This window comes from Lissotriton helveticus, chromosome 7, assembly GCF_964261635.1.
Source record: "Lissotriton helveticus chromosome 7, aLisHel1.1, whole genome shotgun sequence".
NCBI lineage: Eukaryota > Metazoa > Chordata > Amphibia > Caudata > Salamandridae > Lissotriton > Lissotriton helveticus.
In genome coordinates, this window is record NC_136068.1 from 1,863,542,089 (window position 1) to 1,863,557,987 (window position 15,899).

The window sequence follows — 15,899 nt, forward strand, 5'->3', positions numbered from 1 at the left end:
GGCTAGTTATCATAGCCAGTACTAGCGTCTTGCGATGGGAGATGGGTATAAACGGAAGGATTTTTCGAAGAAGGCGGAGACCATAATAGCATGTGCTGGTCATTGCCGCGATGTGATCTTTCATTGACAAGAAGTGGTCAATTTTAATCCCTAAATTCTTTATGGAGAGTTTAGGGGATGGGGCAGAGCCCAGTTGGTTGGGCCACCAGTCATCCGACCAGATGTCTGGGGCTTGCCCCATCAGCATAATTTCAGTCTTCCCAGGGTTCAGTTGAAGATGAATCATCGTGATCCAGTCTGAGATCAGCCTGATGCCTTTGGAAAAGCGTAGTTTTTCTTGCTCAGGGCATTGCCCGATAGTGAACAACAGCTGAGTGTCGTCGGCGTATGACACGATTTCTAAACCCAGCTGTTCCACAACCTGGGCCAGAGGGGCCATATATATGTTGAAAAGGGTGGGGCTCAGACAAGAACCCTGAGGAACCCCCCTTTCTAACGCCATTTTTTTCGAAGAGTATGGTCCTAACAAAACCATTTGTGTTCTTCCTGACAGGAAGTGTAGCAACCATTTTAATGCAGTCCCTGATTTTCCGCAATTTGCTAGTGTCTCCGCTAGCTTAATGTGGGAGATCGTATCGAAAGCTGCAGAGAGATCTAAGAGAATCAATATAGCGGAACTTCCCGAATCTATGGTTAGTCGTAGTGAGTCGGTGACTGTCAGAACAGCAGTCTCCATACTAAACCCAGGGCGAAAGCTCGATTGAGAGGCGTCAAGGATTTCATTTTCTTCTAGATAAGCACTCAGTTGTTGATTTATGATTCTTTCCAGCAGCTTCCCCAGCAGGGGTAGAATGGAGATAGGCCGGTAGTTACTGAGTATAGCAGGATCTGCAGTAGGTTTTTTGAGAATAGGACATACCACTGCTTCCTTCCAAGAGGGGGAAATTGTGCCTGTGGAGATGGAACAAGTAAAAATATCACAGACAGCTGGTGTACAGCTTTCCGCTAAGAGAGCCATAATTTTAGGAGGGCATGGATCATAGGGAGATCCTGATTTAGCCAAGGCTCAGCCTTTTTTTACCTCCTTGATGGTGACTAGCTTAAAAGCCGAAATTTTTTTACAAACCTCTGGGTCAGAGAAGTTCTCACCCAGTAGGAGAAACTTACTGGTAGCAAGGGCATGTAATGCAGTTTGTTCCACAAGAAGGTCGGAAAAGTTCAGTTTTGACCCCAGAGGGCGATAAACTAAAGTACTGTACCAGCATTCCGTAGGGGATAAAATAGCCTTAAAGATACCCATTTCTAAACAGTCCCTGCTGATAGTTGATAACCAGTTTACAGTTATGTGATCCTGAAAAGCATTGACTATACCGCCACCCATATTCCCCTCTCTGTCAGTATGCAATGTTTTGCTTTGTCACACTCGTGGGGGCAAAATAGGTGGTGCATTCCATGGGGGGGGACCAATGTACAAGCCATGGGTACTCCTGGTACCATACACGAGGGACTTATAAATCAATTAACATGCCAATGTAGGTAAACCAACCAGCCATACATGTTTTAAGGGTCAGAGCACTAGTACTGAGGCTTGTTTGGCAGGGATCAGAATACTCTGGGTCACAAAAGCAGCAGCATCAGTCTACAACTTGGGGGTGATCATGCAAAAAGAGGTATTTCCTTGCAATAACTACAGCATATTTTGTCTGGTGGTATTCTATGAATAAATTAGACCACAGCTGTGGCTGTAAATGGTTGATACATTCCACTGCAGGACGAGAGGACATTGATGAAGGGAGAAATGAGGGAGGAAAAATAACCTATAAGAGTGAGATAAAGAGGCTGGAAAGGTCTAGTGGTAGATTAAAGAGGCATGAGGTGTAACCAAGACCACACTTCCTTGATAATTGGCACCTCGTCCTGCGATAGCTCTGTCTGTGGCTTCTGACCAAAATATCTGTCCCCCGCACTTTTTGTTCCACAAAAATGAGCACTGACTACAAAGTATCAGAAACTGGTCAGTTTTTGATTCAATCTTTCAGAATGACTGACATGAAGCCAATCACAGGACATTCTTCTCTCACGTGAGGCAAATTCCCTATCTGCTTGAAAGTTCAGCATGTCAAACGTTTTCTAGAAAAACCCACAGCATACCTTGATGACCCCAACAGGCCTCCATTTAGGACCTCTTTTCAAGTGACCAGACAATTCTGCTGGGCAGATAAATGTAAATGTAATGTAAATGTGCTGGATTTGTAAAGCGCACGGCTGCCCGTGAGCGTCCCGGCGCTTGCTTAGGGAACCCATCCTGGTATTCCCCTGTGAGAAACCCCGGCAGGGTGTCCACAAGGTGAAAGCCAGGCATCCCGCCGCGAGGGGCCATAGTGGAGATTAAGCAAGCTATTGCCCAGAGTCGCAGAGTGTGACCCCGTGAGTTGAGTAGGCACAAGAGCAAGAATTGTCGAGTCCGTGGAATTTTTTGAGCCCGAGACCCGTCGAGGCGGGGAATCGAACCCTGGTCCACGGTCAATCTCAGCTTCCGGGTCTGCCGCCTCTAACCACTGAGCCACGCTTCTCCACAGGTGTTAGCAGCCCTCTCGGAATTACAAGTATTCAGGAGCAGGTGCACTGCAGCTCCATGGTTTTTGACTGGAGATTTCACCGGCTGCAACCAGCTCTTTGGTGATTCATCCAGAGATTTCACCTCCTGCAAGCAGAAAAAGTTTCCAACTGAAATAGTGTGGAAATTGACACAGTAAGTCAATGTTCATCTGTTGCTGCCCAAATACTCATATTTCCATTATTTCCTATAATTCTTGATGTGGAAATAATGAAGATCATTATGCCCATTTGCAATATAACAATGTAGGAAACCAACTTAAAAGTACTGTGCCAACAACAATCTAAACAATAAACATCAATACTGATTTTGACTTGGTTGCATTTAAACTCACATACTGTTAATTACACATAATATATTCTGCCCACTTTACAAAGGAGTTTTCTGCCTGCGAAGCCTCCTTGATTCCCTAGACAATTTTCACCATTTGGTATAACACAGAATACTGCCTTAAGTGTCCCTGTGGGAAACTGGTTTTAGTAGAAAAGGTCTCAATGAGGGACATTTTCTTATTGAACAAGACATGCATTGCTTCCAGTAGCATTTGAGTCTTTTGAATACAAAGTAAACCCTCATGTGCACTTTTCACATTGTGTGTTCACCTATGGTGTTCATCAAAATACTTACTATTTCACAAAGTTTTTAGGAAAATAACACATCGTACTCAAAATAAAAATTTGTGAATTTTGCACTCCTTGCATTTAACATGGTAGAGCACTCTAAGCAGATCCATTTTGGCACTGGCTATGAAGAACCTTACCCCCTGTTGTCAATATTGGCATAGAATTCAAAAGCTTTCTTGAACTTATGTAGTGGGCTCATGGAAGTACCCCTGTGGCTTAAACAAAAAACAAAAGTACCCCTTGTGGGTCTGATGGTAAAGATAACACTTTCTTAGAGATATCTAACCTTACTTATATGATCCTTCTCTTTTCGCACATAAGCAACATCTGTGACCCTTTGCATCAGTGGGAAACTGATCCTATGGCCACAAGGGGCTACTCAGGGCAAAGGTGGAACTGGTGGCAAGAAGCAATGGGCCCCATATCTCTGTTGGGAGCCACAAACTAGTCCAGAACAAAGAGATTTATTTGGATGTCAGTGGTCAGGAGATCGCCCGACAAGCAGTTGGTAGTCCAACCATTGAATGTGGGTGGGAATGCCATGCTGGCAGTAAGAAATGGCTATGTTTATATGGTAACTAATGCTGCATCCCAGGAAAAGGGCTACAGCACAAATCACAGTGTAAACATAGCACTTTGTGGACACCCATGTACAAGTGTACAGATGTGTGGCCCATAAAGGCTGGGGGGCCCTGTTTGGGGCCCACAATATCCATTTTTAACTGCCTTTTCATGGCGCTTGGACTGCCATGAAAGGGCTGTCAGAAATGGGTCTCAAAATACCCACAGCAGTGGTCTTCCTTCCAAGAGCTTATGGTCCAACTACAGGTATTGTAATCTGGCGGTCGGACCTAAGGGCTATCTGTCGGTGGCACCACCACCGAAGGCTTTCAGTGGTATCTCATCAAAATAAGCCCCAAAGTTATTACTAGTACTACATCAACTTTGAAGTCTCCAATGCAGCTTGCCCAGGAGCCCATATGGTAGCACAATATCTCAGCCTGAATATCAATTGAAAAAGATATTGGGCCCTAAATATTGTTTACAAAACATTGCCCCCATTGGGGTTACTAGTAAAAAAAATTACACTCAATTAATATCAATTGCAATTATTGTTGGAGAAACAATATTAACAGCAGAGCACATCATGAGATATAATGCTGGAAAAAATATGGACTCCCACTGTAAAAAGAAATACAGCCGAAAAAAGAAAGGAACTAGAATCGCAGAAGAAGAGAGAAATGCTGGGCTCAAAACTTTCCGTTGTCAGGAAAATACAAATACTTAAGGGTACCACTGGAGCTGAAAATTTGTCTTTTAATGAGAGGATGGTTGGGGAATGTTTCAGCATCAATATTATACTTTCCCTGGGGCACCAAACATACTTGATTTATATTTTGCAGCGGGTACCCAAAAAACTCGCTCTGCTCCTATTACTGTTAGATAGCCCAATGAGTAACACTAACCACCATTTTCTTACCAATTTGAGACAGCAAACAGGTATTTCAAACTATAAGTCATTTCCTATTGCTGTGTTTTAGGAGCAGTGCCAAGTTAGGAGGGTCTTCAGATACCTTTTTAAAACAGTGTTTAATGTACCGAGCCCATGTGATCCCTCTGCCAGGCATAGGGCACACAGTTTTATATGAATACTTGGAAACAGGTTAACAAACTTTACATATAATGCTCACATTGGACATTTTTATGTCATAGGTGAAGGATGGCTCTGGATCTGGTCCTGATACTGGTGCTTCTGACAGCAACTGGACAGATGCCGTGAAACGTTGACTGGATCCATGATAGCGAATGATGTCAGAAGTCCCATACGCGGCAATGATGCGCTGGGTGTCCGCCTACAGAGGGGAAAGGTAGGCAATGTTACTGTTTAATACTTCAATCTTTAACAAACCTTTCTAGACGTTTGGTTTGGGGCGGGATGGAGCAAATAAATGAACTATCGCACATGCTTCTTCTTTGCAGGAGCAAATTTTCACCCATCATTGCTCCAGGTTCTCAATTACATCCTTTATAATGGTTACCTCTATTGCAGTCAGATAACAAGTAACCACTAGACAACAGCAGCACTAAATGAGCATAACACCAGGATGCTGCATCTCACCCAATGTTCATCACACATAACCACTATGCTAGGGAACAGTGATTGAGAGATGAGGCTGATCAAGCAAGACACAGGGTAAACTTAGACCTGATTTATAAGATTACATCAGAAAGGTGCAATTAAAAAAGTCCTAACCTTATACTTCAGGTCCAAACTTAGATTTCAGGTCTATTTTTATCTTTGTGAATTTGACCCACAATTTGGATTCTTCATTACATCACATGCACTGATTATTATCGATTGTCACGAGCAACCATCCCACACTCATGTGATAACCACTTACTGTGACATCAACATCGAAGGGGTCACATGTTCTGAACTTGCGGCTGAACCTCATGGTTGTAAGTCCTTCTTTTTCAGACAGGAGCTCAAGTTTGTAATTTTGAACAGTATCCTGCACCGGAGTAACTTCTCCAATACCATGGTAGTCCTGAAATGAAGTACAATTTAAAAAGTTAGCCTGCGGTACAGAGATCCTACGTCATGGTTCAATGCCAATACAACTCATGCGTCTTGCACTCAGCCTTTTATAATGTAAATACCTTTACCTTGCATTCCTTTAGCCTCATGGTGAGTATTATAAGTAGGGGTGGGCTGAATTTGCGTAATCGCGTTACGCAAATCTCCGCGAAACGGTAAAAAAATCGCTGCTTGAGTGCTCGGGGGGACATATCTTGCAAACACGCATTTGAGAACGCGAACAAGCAAAACTTTCGTGAAGTCACGGAATGCAGAATTCTGGCGCTTTTTGCGTTCTCCGCGGAACGCAAAATTACCCAAATTCCGCGAGCGGAATGGAATTTACCGCCCAGGCCTAATTATAAGGTTTATAATTGATAAAGTTGACAGTGTGGAATTAATGACGACTGCTCCATTTCCTGTTTGTAGCCACTCTGCAGGGTCTATGGTTCCAAAGTAATGGCGGATTGCGTTGTTTCTGATGGATATAGTCAGGAAGCACGATCTGCTCACCTCTGCTTCACATAAGGATTTCCCAGTAATTACGTACGAATCACAGGAGGTGTGAAAAAGTAATTGGAGAAGTCTGGGTGCCTCTCTATTTCTGACTTTCGACTCTTCTGTTGCCAAAGGTTATTTTTTGGCATGGCACGCGCCAAGATACTTATGTATTTATAATATCGTATATGCACGAGTCACTTTCAAATACCGGCAATGCGGCTATGCAACTTTTCAAGCCACAGCAAGAGCATGATGGTATTTTACTGGCCTTTGCCTGTGGACAGTGGAGAAGTGTGGCTCACTGGTTAGAGGAGGCAGACCCTGATGCAGAGGTCAGACCCGGGACCAGGGTTCAATTCCCGACGCGGCAGGGTCTTGAGCCCAAATGTCCACGGACTCGATAATTCTCACCTCGGTGCCTACTCGAATCATGGGTTCACACTCTGCAGCTCTGGGCAATAGCTTGCTTAATCTCCACTATGGCCCCCCCGTGGCGGGATGCCTGGTCCTCACCTTGGGGATGCCCAGTAGGGGTAATCTCGCAGGGAAAGCCAGGACGGGTTCCCAAAGCAAGCACTAAGAGACCTGTCGGTGATTTGGCGCTATATAAATCGAAATTAACATAACATAACAGCTGATGTTTATAGCATTTTTAAAGCATGCTGGTTGTTGCAGTTTACTATGACTACACAAATACAGCATGACAGCATTTAAATTGATTGGTTGCGTTTAATACTGATCATTAGTACCTCTTAACAAGGCCCTACAGCGGGCTGAAACGCGTCAGGACAGACTGCTCCAATGATAGCACACTGCCGCCTTTATCAAATTTGCAAGAAACAGAATGGGCTCGATTCACAGAACTAACTTAAGACAAAATCCTAAACGTACTACTTTTGGTATTCACAGAAGTTAGGATTTTTTTTTTTTAATTGGGCTGGGTCGCGCCAGGAGCGCAAATCCGTCTGAAATTTATAAAAAAAAAAAAGAAGATCAGTGGAAGGGGGGGACCTCACACTGCCAAGTTTACTGTATAACTTGCAACATACCGGGTAGTGAGCAGGTGGCAAGCATGCATATCATTCATTTTTTTTTGTTTCAATTTCTGTATTGGTTTTCAAGCATGAAGCGTCATACAGATACATGAGCTCAGCTTAGTTACCATGGCACACACATCACACGTTACAACAGGTCGGGCAACCGTTCAATGTCTGGTCTCTAGTGCATCTCGCAGCAAGTGCGTTAAGAACCTATTAGCATCTGGTTGGTTGTTGTGGCTGGATGCAGTGGTATGCAGGGGTGAGTATGAAACTAGTGGGCGGGTAGGTGGGGAACAAGGGGTTAAGGAGAAAATAACGTGAACTTCTGCTCAGCTTAGGTCTCTTCCTCTCCTCATCGTAACTACATTCGTCATTTATTTCAAGATAACAAGGAAGGGGCAGATTTACAAGCCCCTTGCGCCACTTTTGCGTCACTTTTCCCATGTAAAAAGTGACGCAAAAGTGGCGCAAGGGGCTTGTAAAGACAGAGCAAAATAACGTCTGACGGAGACAGAGCAAATTAATATCTGACAACATGCACTGATATATTCATAGTTTTGGCGTTGGTATATATGGAGAGCATTTCATTGTAGCCGTGGTGTTGCAGTTGCAGTATTGTAGATTTGCTATGGTGTTGTTAGAGGGTCTGTCCTGATGTTGCATCAGTTATAGATAGAGTTTCGCAGTTGTAGCTGAAGTGTATATTGGAAGTGTGAAAACAGCAGTAATTTAGTTAAAGTGATCTGGCTGTAGTGTTTTGCGCCTAGTGCTTTGGCATTGCAGGCATAGGGGGCTATGGTTTTAATGCTTGTAGTTGGTGTAGTGCTGTAGCTGGTGTTGTGTTGAATTAACAGAGTTACTGTTATCGTTATCTTGACATTTTCAGTAGTGTGCTTCATTTGTAGACCGGTAATAGAGTTGCAGTGTTCCAACTGTGATGTTGTAGGTGAGATGTAATTTGTATTTTCACAGGAGTGATGTGGTTTCAGTGAAACTGACGTGGTAGTTTTGAAGTTATAGTTGAGGATTTGTTGCTAGTTTTTACACTGTGTGTGAGGCGGCACAAGCAGTGAGTCACAGGAGTGTAGAGCAGAAGAGGGCTTGAAACACAGGCTCCCACTGCAGTCAGATCGTTGGATCGCTTCTCTTTTCTCCCTATTTTTGTGGTGTTGTTGTGAAGCTGATAGATGGCTGGATGACTAAGGGATCTCCATTCTCACTTCTCTTCATACTTTTATTGTATCGCTTGCCATCTTCTTTTGTCCGGGCCGGCTTTAGGGCAGTGCGACCTGCGCAGCTGCACTGGGCGCTGACCTGGAAGGAGTAGGGGGGAATTGACCTCAGGGGGAACTGTGTTTGGCAATAACATGCTATTTAAAAACATCTGCTGCAGTATTCCTTGTGCGTCCAACTTTTAGCAATCAATAAAAATGTCACAATAACTCCTTTGATGAATGTTTCTGATAGAGAGAGATCAGAGTTTTGTCTAGTGGCAGTGTTGACTCATCATACAATAGTGCAAAGGGTTAATATGCCTACTGCAAAGCACCGATCTGTATTTTAAGTGGATAACTGTGTGGGATAGTAAAGTCAGCCTTTACCAGCGCCTTAAAACAAATTAAATGTATTTGAGAGAGGAGCTATTGAGAGATGAGGGGCACTTTTGTCTGGGTGGTAGTGAGGGAATCCAAGGAGGGGTTCATATGGGAAGAGGGAGCAAAAAAGATTGTTGCACCAGTTACTGCCGCCGCTAATGCCAGCCCTGGGTATTGTTGCAAATGTTGTTGTAGTTGTAGTTTTATAATTGACGGCCCCATTCCCAGTGTGAAAGTGGAAACAGTTGGCTTAATTATACTCTGACTTCCTTCCCTTTGATCAGTGCAAAAAAGGTACCAATGGAAAGGGGACAGTGACCCCTTTTCATCATGACCCTTTTGTGAATCCCTGCTTGAGGATCACCACCAGAAGGCCACCCCCAAGCAGGGATCTACCCATTAACCACACACAATAGCGTATGGGAGGTTGAGGGGGGCTGGCAGCAAAGAGTGACCAGATTCACAAAACAAAAAACCGGGACAGGTCATAAACATAGAACTAGGACTACAATTTACACTGGTGGCTGGCTGGATCTTGGTGCAGGCAGTGACCTCTGACTCCAGCGAGCAGGGTCAGGCTGGCGGTTCAGACATGCTGTTGCCCTGATGTGCACATCTTTTTAACACCTGTACATACTCAGCCACTACTAAAAAAACGGGACATTTCTGTGCTTATCCCAGCCACTATCCAACAACGGGGACATTTATTCAGTTTGGAGGAAAGTGGCGTGACACAGGGCCAATTCACAAAACGGGACAGTCTGGGGAAATCCCGGACGTCTGGCCATCCTATGGCAGCACCACCTGAGTACAGGTAAGTGCACCCTAAAAATAAAAATAGTCTCTCTGCCCCTCTGGTTTTGTGATTGTAGGTTTACCCCTCTCTCTGTCCTCATGCATGGGAAGACAACCCACTGGTCATCAGAAATATATGTGTCTATATATATATGTATATATATTACCTACTGGCGATAGCCAGTAGGTATATATAGTTAGGACCTAGCTCCCATGGGAAATCCGCAACATTTTATTGGGAATAACTTTGGCGCCGGTTGAGGAATTTGCGTGTAATTTTCCAAAATTTTGGCCAGCTCCGCTGCGCTCCTTCCCTGAAAGTTTCGGGGGGGATTCATGAAGTGGGGGCTGAGAAAAAAGGGGGGTCCCAAAACGTGTTTTCCCCATGTTAATTTCCATAGGACGTTCTGACAAGGCTACAGCCCGAACCGCTCAACGGAATTACACCAAACTTAGCAAAATTGTAGGGACTGGTACGCAGAAGTGCCTTTGCTATATTTGGTGAAAATTGCTCCAGTGGTTTTTATGAAAATTAACTTCAAACACACATATATATCTGGGCGGAGCCTAACCACACATCTCATCGTGAGATCTGACCCTGGGGTAGAGCCCTCACAGACCTTTTGTAACGATTTATCCACCTTCTTCACCACCAAGGTGGCAGATATATATGCTTCATTTGAAGGGGATACCAAAACTGAACACAGAGGTGGTAGGGTGAAAGAGGTATTTTCTCATCATAATGATGACTCTTTTTTATGTTTTTCACCTGCCTCTCTTGATGACGTCATCACTCTCATCTCATCTACTAAATCTGGTTCCCCTCTGGACCCTTGCCCCCCTTCTGTGATGCAAAAACTCACTGAGGTGATCTCACGCCCCCTCATGCAAATTTGCAACACTGCATTTCAGACAGGCAAATTTCCAAGCATATGGAAGAAGGCTGTTATAAAACCTCTTCTGAAGAAACCCTCCCTAGACCCCACAGCCGCCGTCAGCTATAGACCCATTGCCTGTCTACCCTTCGCCGCCAAAGTATGCGAATCCGTTATGAACAGACAGCTTTCAGAGTTCGTTGAGACCCACCAACTTCTCGACGAAACGCAGTTTGGCTTCAGGAAAGGGCATGGGACAGAGACCGCCCTGATTAAGGCCTCTGACGAGATCAGGGCAATCATGGATCAGGGGGGGGCGGCTGTCCTCATCCTTTTGGATTTGTCAGCGGCCTTTGACACGGTCGACCATGCCACCTTAGTCGACCGTGTCACAGCTCTGGGCATAAACGGTCCGGCCAAGGATCTCATTTCATCTTTCCTGGCAGACCGTACCCAGACTGTAAGGCTGGGAGATTTCTATTCACCCATCTCTGCACTTCCTTGTGGAGTCCCACAAGGTTCCTCGCTAAGTCCCATGTTATTTAACATCTATGTAGCGGACTTAGCGAGGGTAATAAAGGAATATGGAATACGGTTAACATCTTATGCAGATGATACCCAGCTGGTCCTGGGCATTCACAAGGACGGCTGCACAGTGGCAGCCAACTTTCAGAAAGCTATGCTTGAGGTCAGTACCTGGATGGCCTCTAACTGTCTTAGACTCAACTCGGGCAAGACCGAGGTTATGACCTTTGGAAAACTCTCTCCAGAATGGTCGACTAACTGGTGGCCGGAAAAGCTCGGCCACCCACCTGTCCCAGTGGAAAAAGCCAGAAACCTGGGAGTCATTTTTGACAGCAAGATGGTCTTCGACCTGCATACAAACAAGGTTGTGTCGTCTTCATTCTTTATCCTGAAAAAGATAAAGAAGCTGCTGCCTTATCTCCCTCCCTCAGCTGGGAAGACTTTGGTTTCTACCTTAGTCTTCTCCAAAATGGATTACGGAAACGCTCTCCTTCTCCACACCCAGAAGCGAGTCATAACAAAGCTGCAATCCATTCAGAATGCGGCAGCCAGGATTCTCCTAAGCATTCCTCGCCGCAATTCTACCACTCTTGGCATTCGTCAACTCCACTGGCTGAGAGTTGAGAGCCGCATCAAATTCAAGGCACTCTGTATTGCATATAAGGCAGTACACAACATAGGACCCAGGTTCCTGACGGAAGCCTTTCAGCCATATATTCCTAGACGGCAATTAAGATCGGCCAATACCAACCTTCTCACTGTGCCACGTACAAGAACCGCCACCTGGGGAGATAGACGTTTCTTGGTGGCCACCCCAAAGCTCTGGAATCTTTTGCCACAGTCCATCAAATCTGCCCCTAACCTGATGAGCTTCCGCAGGCTCCTAAAAACGTGGTTATTTAACCAGTAATAGGATCACTGACCCCAGTAGCTCCACAGCGCCGAGACACCCCAGGGTATTTGTTGCGCTATAAAAATTACGAAAATAAATAAATAAATAAATTGGCTGTCAGCACTTCATCCAAGAAGTGTTGGCAGCCATCTTGGGACCAATATACATGGTAGCACCTCATTAAAAAGCATTGTAGTTAATAGAGGGTTTTAGGACTTTAGTTACATTATAAATCATTTGTTGATGGTACCATACTCATTTTAGGAATTGCGGTGTGTTCTAAGGTGATTTTACCATGTGAAAAAGCCTTCTGCTGGGATATCATGAATCATGTTTGAAAGAAAACTATTATTTCATGCTTTTCCCACAGTGGTTTGGAAGGGGATCTATAAGCTAAGCTGAAAGCATATTTTCTGTAAATTCACATTATCTTTCTCAGTCATGTGAGAATGAAGTCTGACATTCTCAGTAAAACATGTACATCCAACAAGGACAGAGACTGTCAGTTGATTCCTTTGTATTCTACTGCAGCCTCCTAGAGTGTTCTAAAGAACAACTAGAGCGCTAACAGTCGTACTTATTACAAAGGTATGGCACACCTGAAGCCATCTTGATTGGAATAAAGTGGTAACTCTTAAAACATTTAATTTAAAAAAGGAACAACATGAGGGGGTATATTTTGCCATAGAAAGTATGATTAGAGCTGCAGAAAGAAAAATTAGGGCACATTTTGAGTGACTTCCCAAATCCTCTTCTATTTCATTAAAAAATTCTTACATGCAGTCTCCCAAGATGGCCACCAGAGACAAAAGAGCCCAAATGTGGCCCAAATATCACCCAGATGTAGCCCAAGTAAAGCCCAATGACAGAATGTCCCAGAGTGTTCTAAAGAACAACTAGAGCGCTAACAGTCTTACTTATGACAAAAGTATGGCACACCAGAAGCGATCTTGATTGGAATGAAGTGGTAAGTCTGAAAACATTTAATTTAAAAAGGAACAAAATGAGGGGGTTCATTTTGCCATAGAAAGTATGATTAGCAGCAGACTTCCCAGGTGAGCAGTAGCTTTACTACAGTGATCTAATGAGCAACTAGAGTGCTAACATTCAAAATGTATGGCAAATGTGTGACACATCTGAATGCCTTCTTGATGGAACCAATGTAAACAAGCATTGAAAATGTAATAGATCTCGCCCTCGTTTAATTAAAGCCATTCTGTTTGTAATGAGGTGGCTTTTTAGCTTTGCTTTTATTAGTGTTTTTAAATCTTTCATGTAAATAACATGCATATGAATGCATATATCTATATGCATGCATGCATTTATATTTGTATTTTTATAGATATGCAGATTATATATGTTTATATATGTATATATATATATATACACATACATACATGCATATGCATATATATATATGTGGATATGTGTGGTGTAGAGAGAGGTAGAGAGGTAGAGGTGTAGAGGTAGAGAGGTAGAGGTAGAGAGGTAGAGGTAGGGAGTTAGAGACTAGTAGAGAGAGAAGTAGAGAGAGGTAGAGAGGTAGAGAGAAGAGAGTGAGTAAAAGAGAGTAGAGCGTGAGTAGTAGAGAGTAGTAGAGAGCAGTAGAGAGAGTAGCAGAGAGTGAGTAGTAGAGAGTAGTAGAGTGAGTAGTAGAGTGAGTAGTAGAGATTAGTAGAGCGTGAGTAGTAGAGAGTGAGTAGTAGAGAGTAGTAGAGAGTAAGTAGTAGAGTGAGTAGTAGAGAGCAGTAGAGAGTGAATAGTAGAGAGTAGTAAAGAGTGAGTAGTAGAGAGTAGTAGAGAGTGAGTAGCAGAGAGAGAGAATAGTAGAGAGTAGTAGAGAGTGAGTAGTAGAGTGAGTAGTAGAGAGTAGTAGAGAGAGAGTAGTAGAGAGTGAGTAGTAAAAAATAGTAGAGAGTGAGTAGTAGAGAGTAGTAGAGAGAGAGTAGTAGAGAGTGAGTAGTAGAGAGTGAGAAGTAGAGAGTGAGTAGTAGAGAGTAGTAGATAGTGAGTAGTAGGGAGTGAGTAGTAGAGAGAGAGTAGTAGAGAGTAGTAGAGTAGTAGAGTAGTAGAGAATGAGTAGTAGAGAGTGAGTATTAGAGAGTAGTGGAGTAGTAGAGAGTAAGTAGTAGAGAGTAGTGGAGACTATTCCAAAGTTTGGCACAGCACCACTTGCACAGTAAGTCCAATCAAATCATATCACTTAGCGTCCTTATTGAAGCGCTGAATCTTGGTGTATATTCAAATGCTTTTATTTTCCTTAAGTTTATGTACCACAGCCAGCTGAAGCGTTTCGTTCTGTACAACAGAACGTCTTCAGGGCGTTCTTATTTCCTTCAAGTTATGTCGGTATCCTGTTGTCATATAACTAGATATTTCTTCCAAATGTTAGACGAGACGTAAGTACATTCTTATTCGAAGTGACTAGGCATCAATTTTACTCACACAATTCGGGCAGACCTGAGTAATTTATAGCATCCTCAAAGTCAGTCTTTCAAAAATTCCAAAGTATAGGACATGATAATCCAAATCCAAATTTTTCTCAAGAAAAGTCATTTTCAATCGAATTTCGGCGTTTGGGCAGATATGACCCAGGGACCCCCAGTATGCAAGGGGAATTAGTCCCCCCTCTGCAAACGCGCCAGTGGCCTGCGTTGCAGAGAGGTGTAAAAAGAGGCATAGCCTCATTACACCTCTGTGCAATGCAGCCCCCTGGCGCATACTGGAGGTTCCAGGTGGGCTAGTTGGCCTCCAAGGACCCCCAGTATGCAAGGGGAATTAGTTCCCCCTCTTCAAACATGCACGGGGGCTGCGTTCCAGAGAGGTGTAAAAAAGGGTGTGGCCTCATTACACCTCTCTGCAAAGCAGCCCCCTGGCGCATACTGGAGGCTCCTGGTGGGCTAGTTGGCTCCCAGGGACCCCCAGTATGGAAGGGGAATTAGTTTCCCCTCTGCAAACGCGCCAGGGGGCTGCGTTGCAGAGAGGTGTAACAAGGGGCATAGCCTCATTACACCTCTGCAATGCAGCCCCCTGGCGCATACTGGAGGTTCAAGGTGGGCTAGTTGACCCCCAGGAGCCCTCAGTATGCAAGGGGAATTAGTTCCCCCTCTTCAAACATGCACGGGGGCTCCGTTGCAGAGAGGTGTAAAAAGGGGCGTGGCATCATTACACCTCTCTGCAATGCAGTTCCCTGGCGCATACTGGAGATTCCTGGTGGGCTTTCAGGTCTTATATAGTTAGGAATTAGCATTAAAAAAACCTTTGAAATTCACTGAAAAAAACATAGGTTTCAGGCCGTATATAGTTAGGAATCAGCATTTAAAAAACCTTGCAAATTTACTGAAAAAAAAATAGGTTTCAGGCCTTATATAGTTAGGAATTAGCATTTAAAAAACCTTAGAAATTCACTGAAAAAACCATAGGTTTCAGGCCTTATATAGTTAGGAATTAGCATTTAAAAAACCTTTAAAATTCACTCAAATATATATTCCACCAGACCAGAGCCACATCGGATTTTGACACACGTAGTACCTTTAATTTTCATTCAGCGGCAATGAGCAGCTTGACACTTTTCAGCGTTGTGTGCTTTCATCAGATGCCTTCTTTAGATCTTATGCTCAGAGTTCACTGATTAGTACAGCGCGCCTCAGTAACGATTGGTAGAGGCACACTGTCCGGCGTGGAAAGGAGGTTTTTCTGGAACTCGTTGTTCTGAGCTCCCGCTGCAGGCACAATCCCGTAAGTACAGACCCAAGTGGGCTGGGTCTGCAGCTTCACTCCATCCAACTGGAGCCTTGATGAAAAATCCAGGGTGCGCATTGTCTAATCCATCGTCCCGCCGCTTTCTGCCACCACAAT

The 15,899-nt window shown here is 44.0% G+C and overlaps 1 protein-coding gene across 1 annotated transcript in view; it reads right to left on the minus strand.

Annotated features, from left to right (window-relative positions):
- The window catches only part of LOC144770846 (putative DBH-like monooxygenase protein 2), a 144,052-nt gene that overhangs the window by 89,390 nt on the left and 38,763 nt on the right, over window positions 1-15,899 (minus strand). Inside the window, exons 2-3 of the mRNA XM_078655626.1 lie at window positions 5,643-5,789; window positions 4,932-5,093 (exon numbers count right to left, since the gene is read on the minus strand). Of these exons, the coding sequence (XP_078511752.1) occupies window positions 4,932-5,093; window positions 5,643-5,789 (309 nt within the window). The remainder of the gene's footprint in view (window positions 1-4,931; window positions 5,094-5,642; window positions 5,790-15,899) is intronic.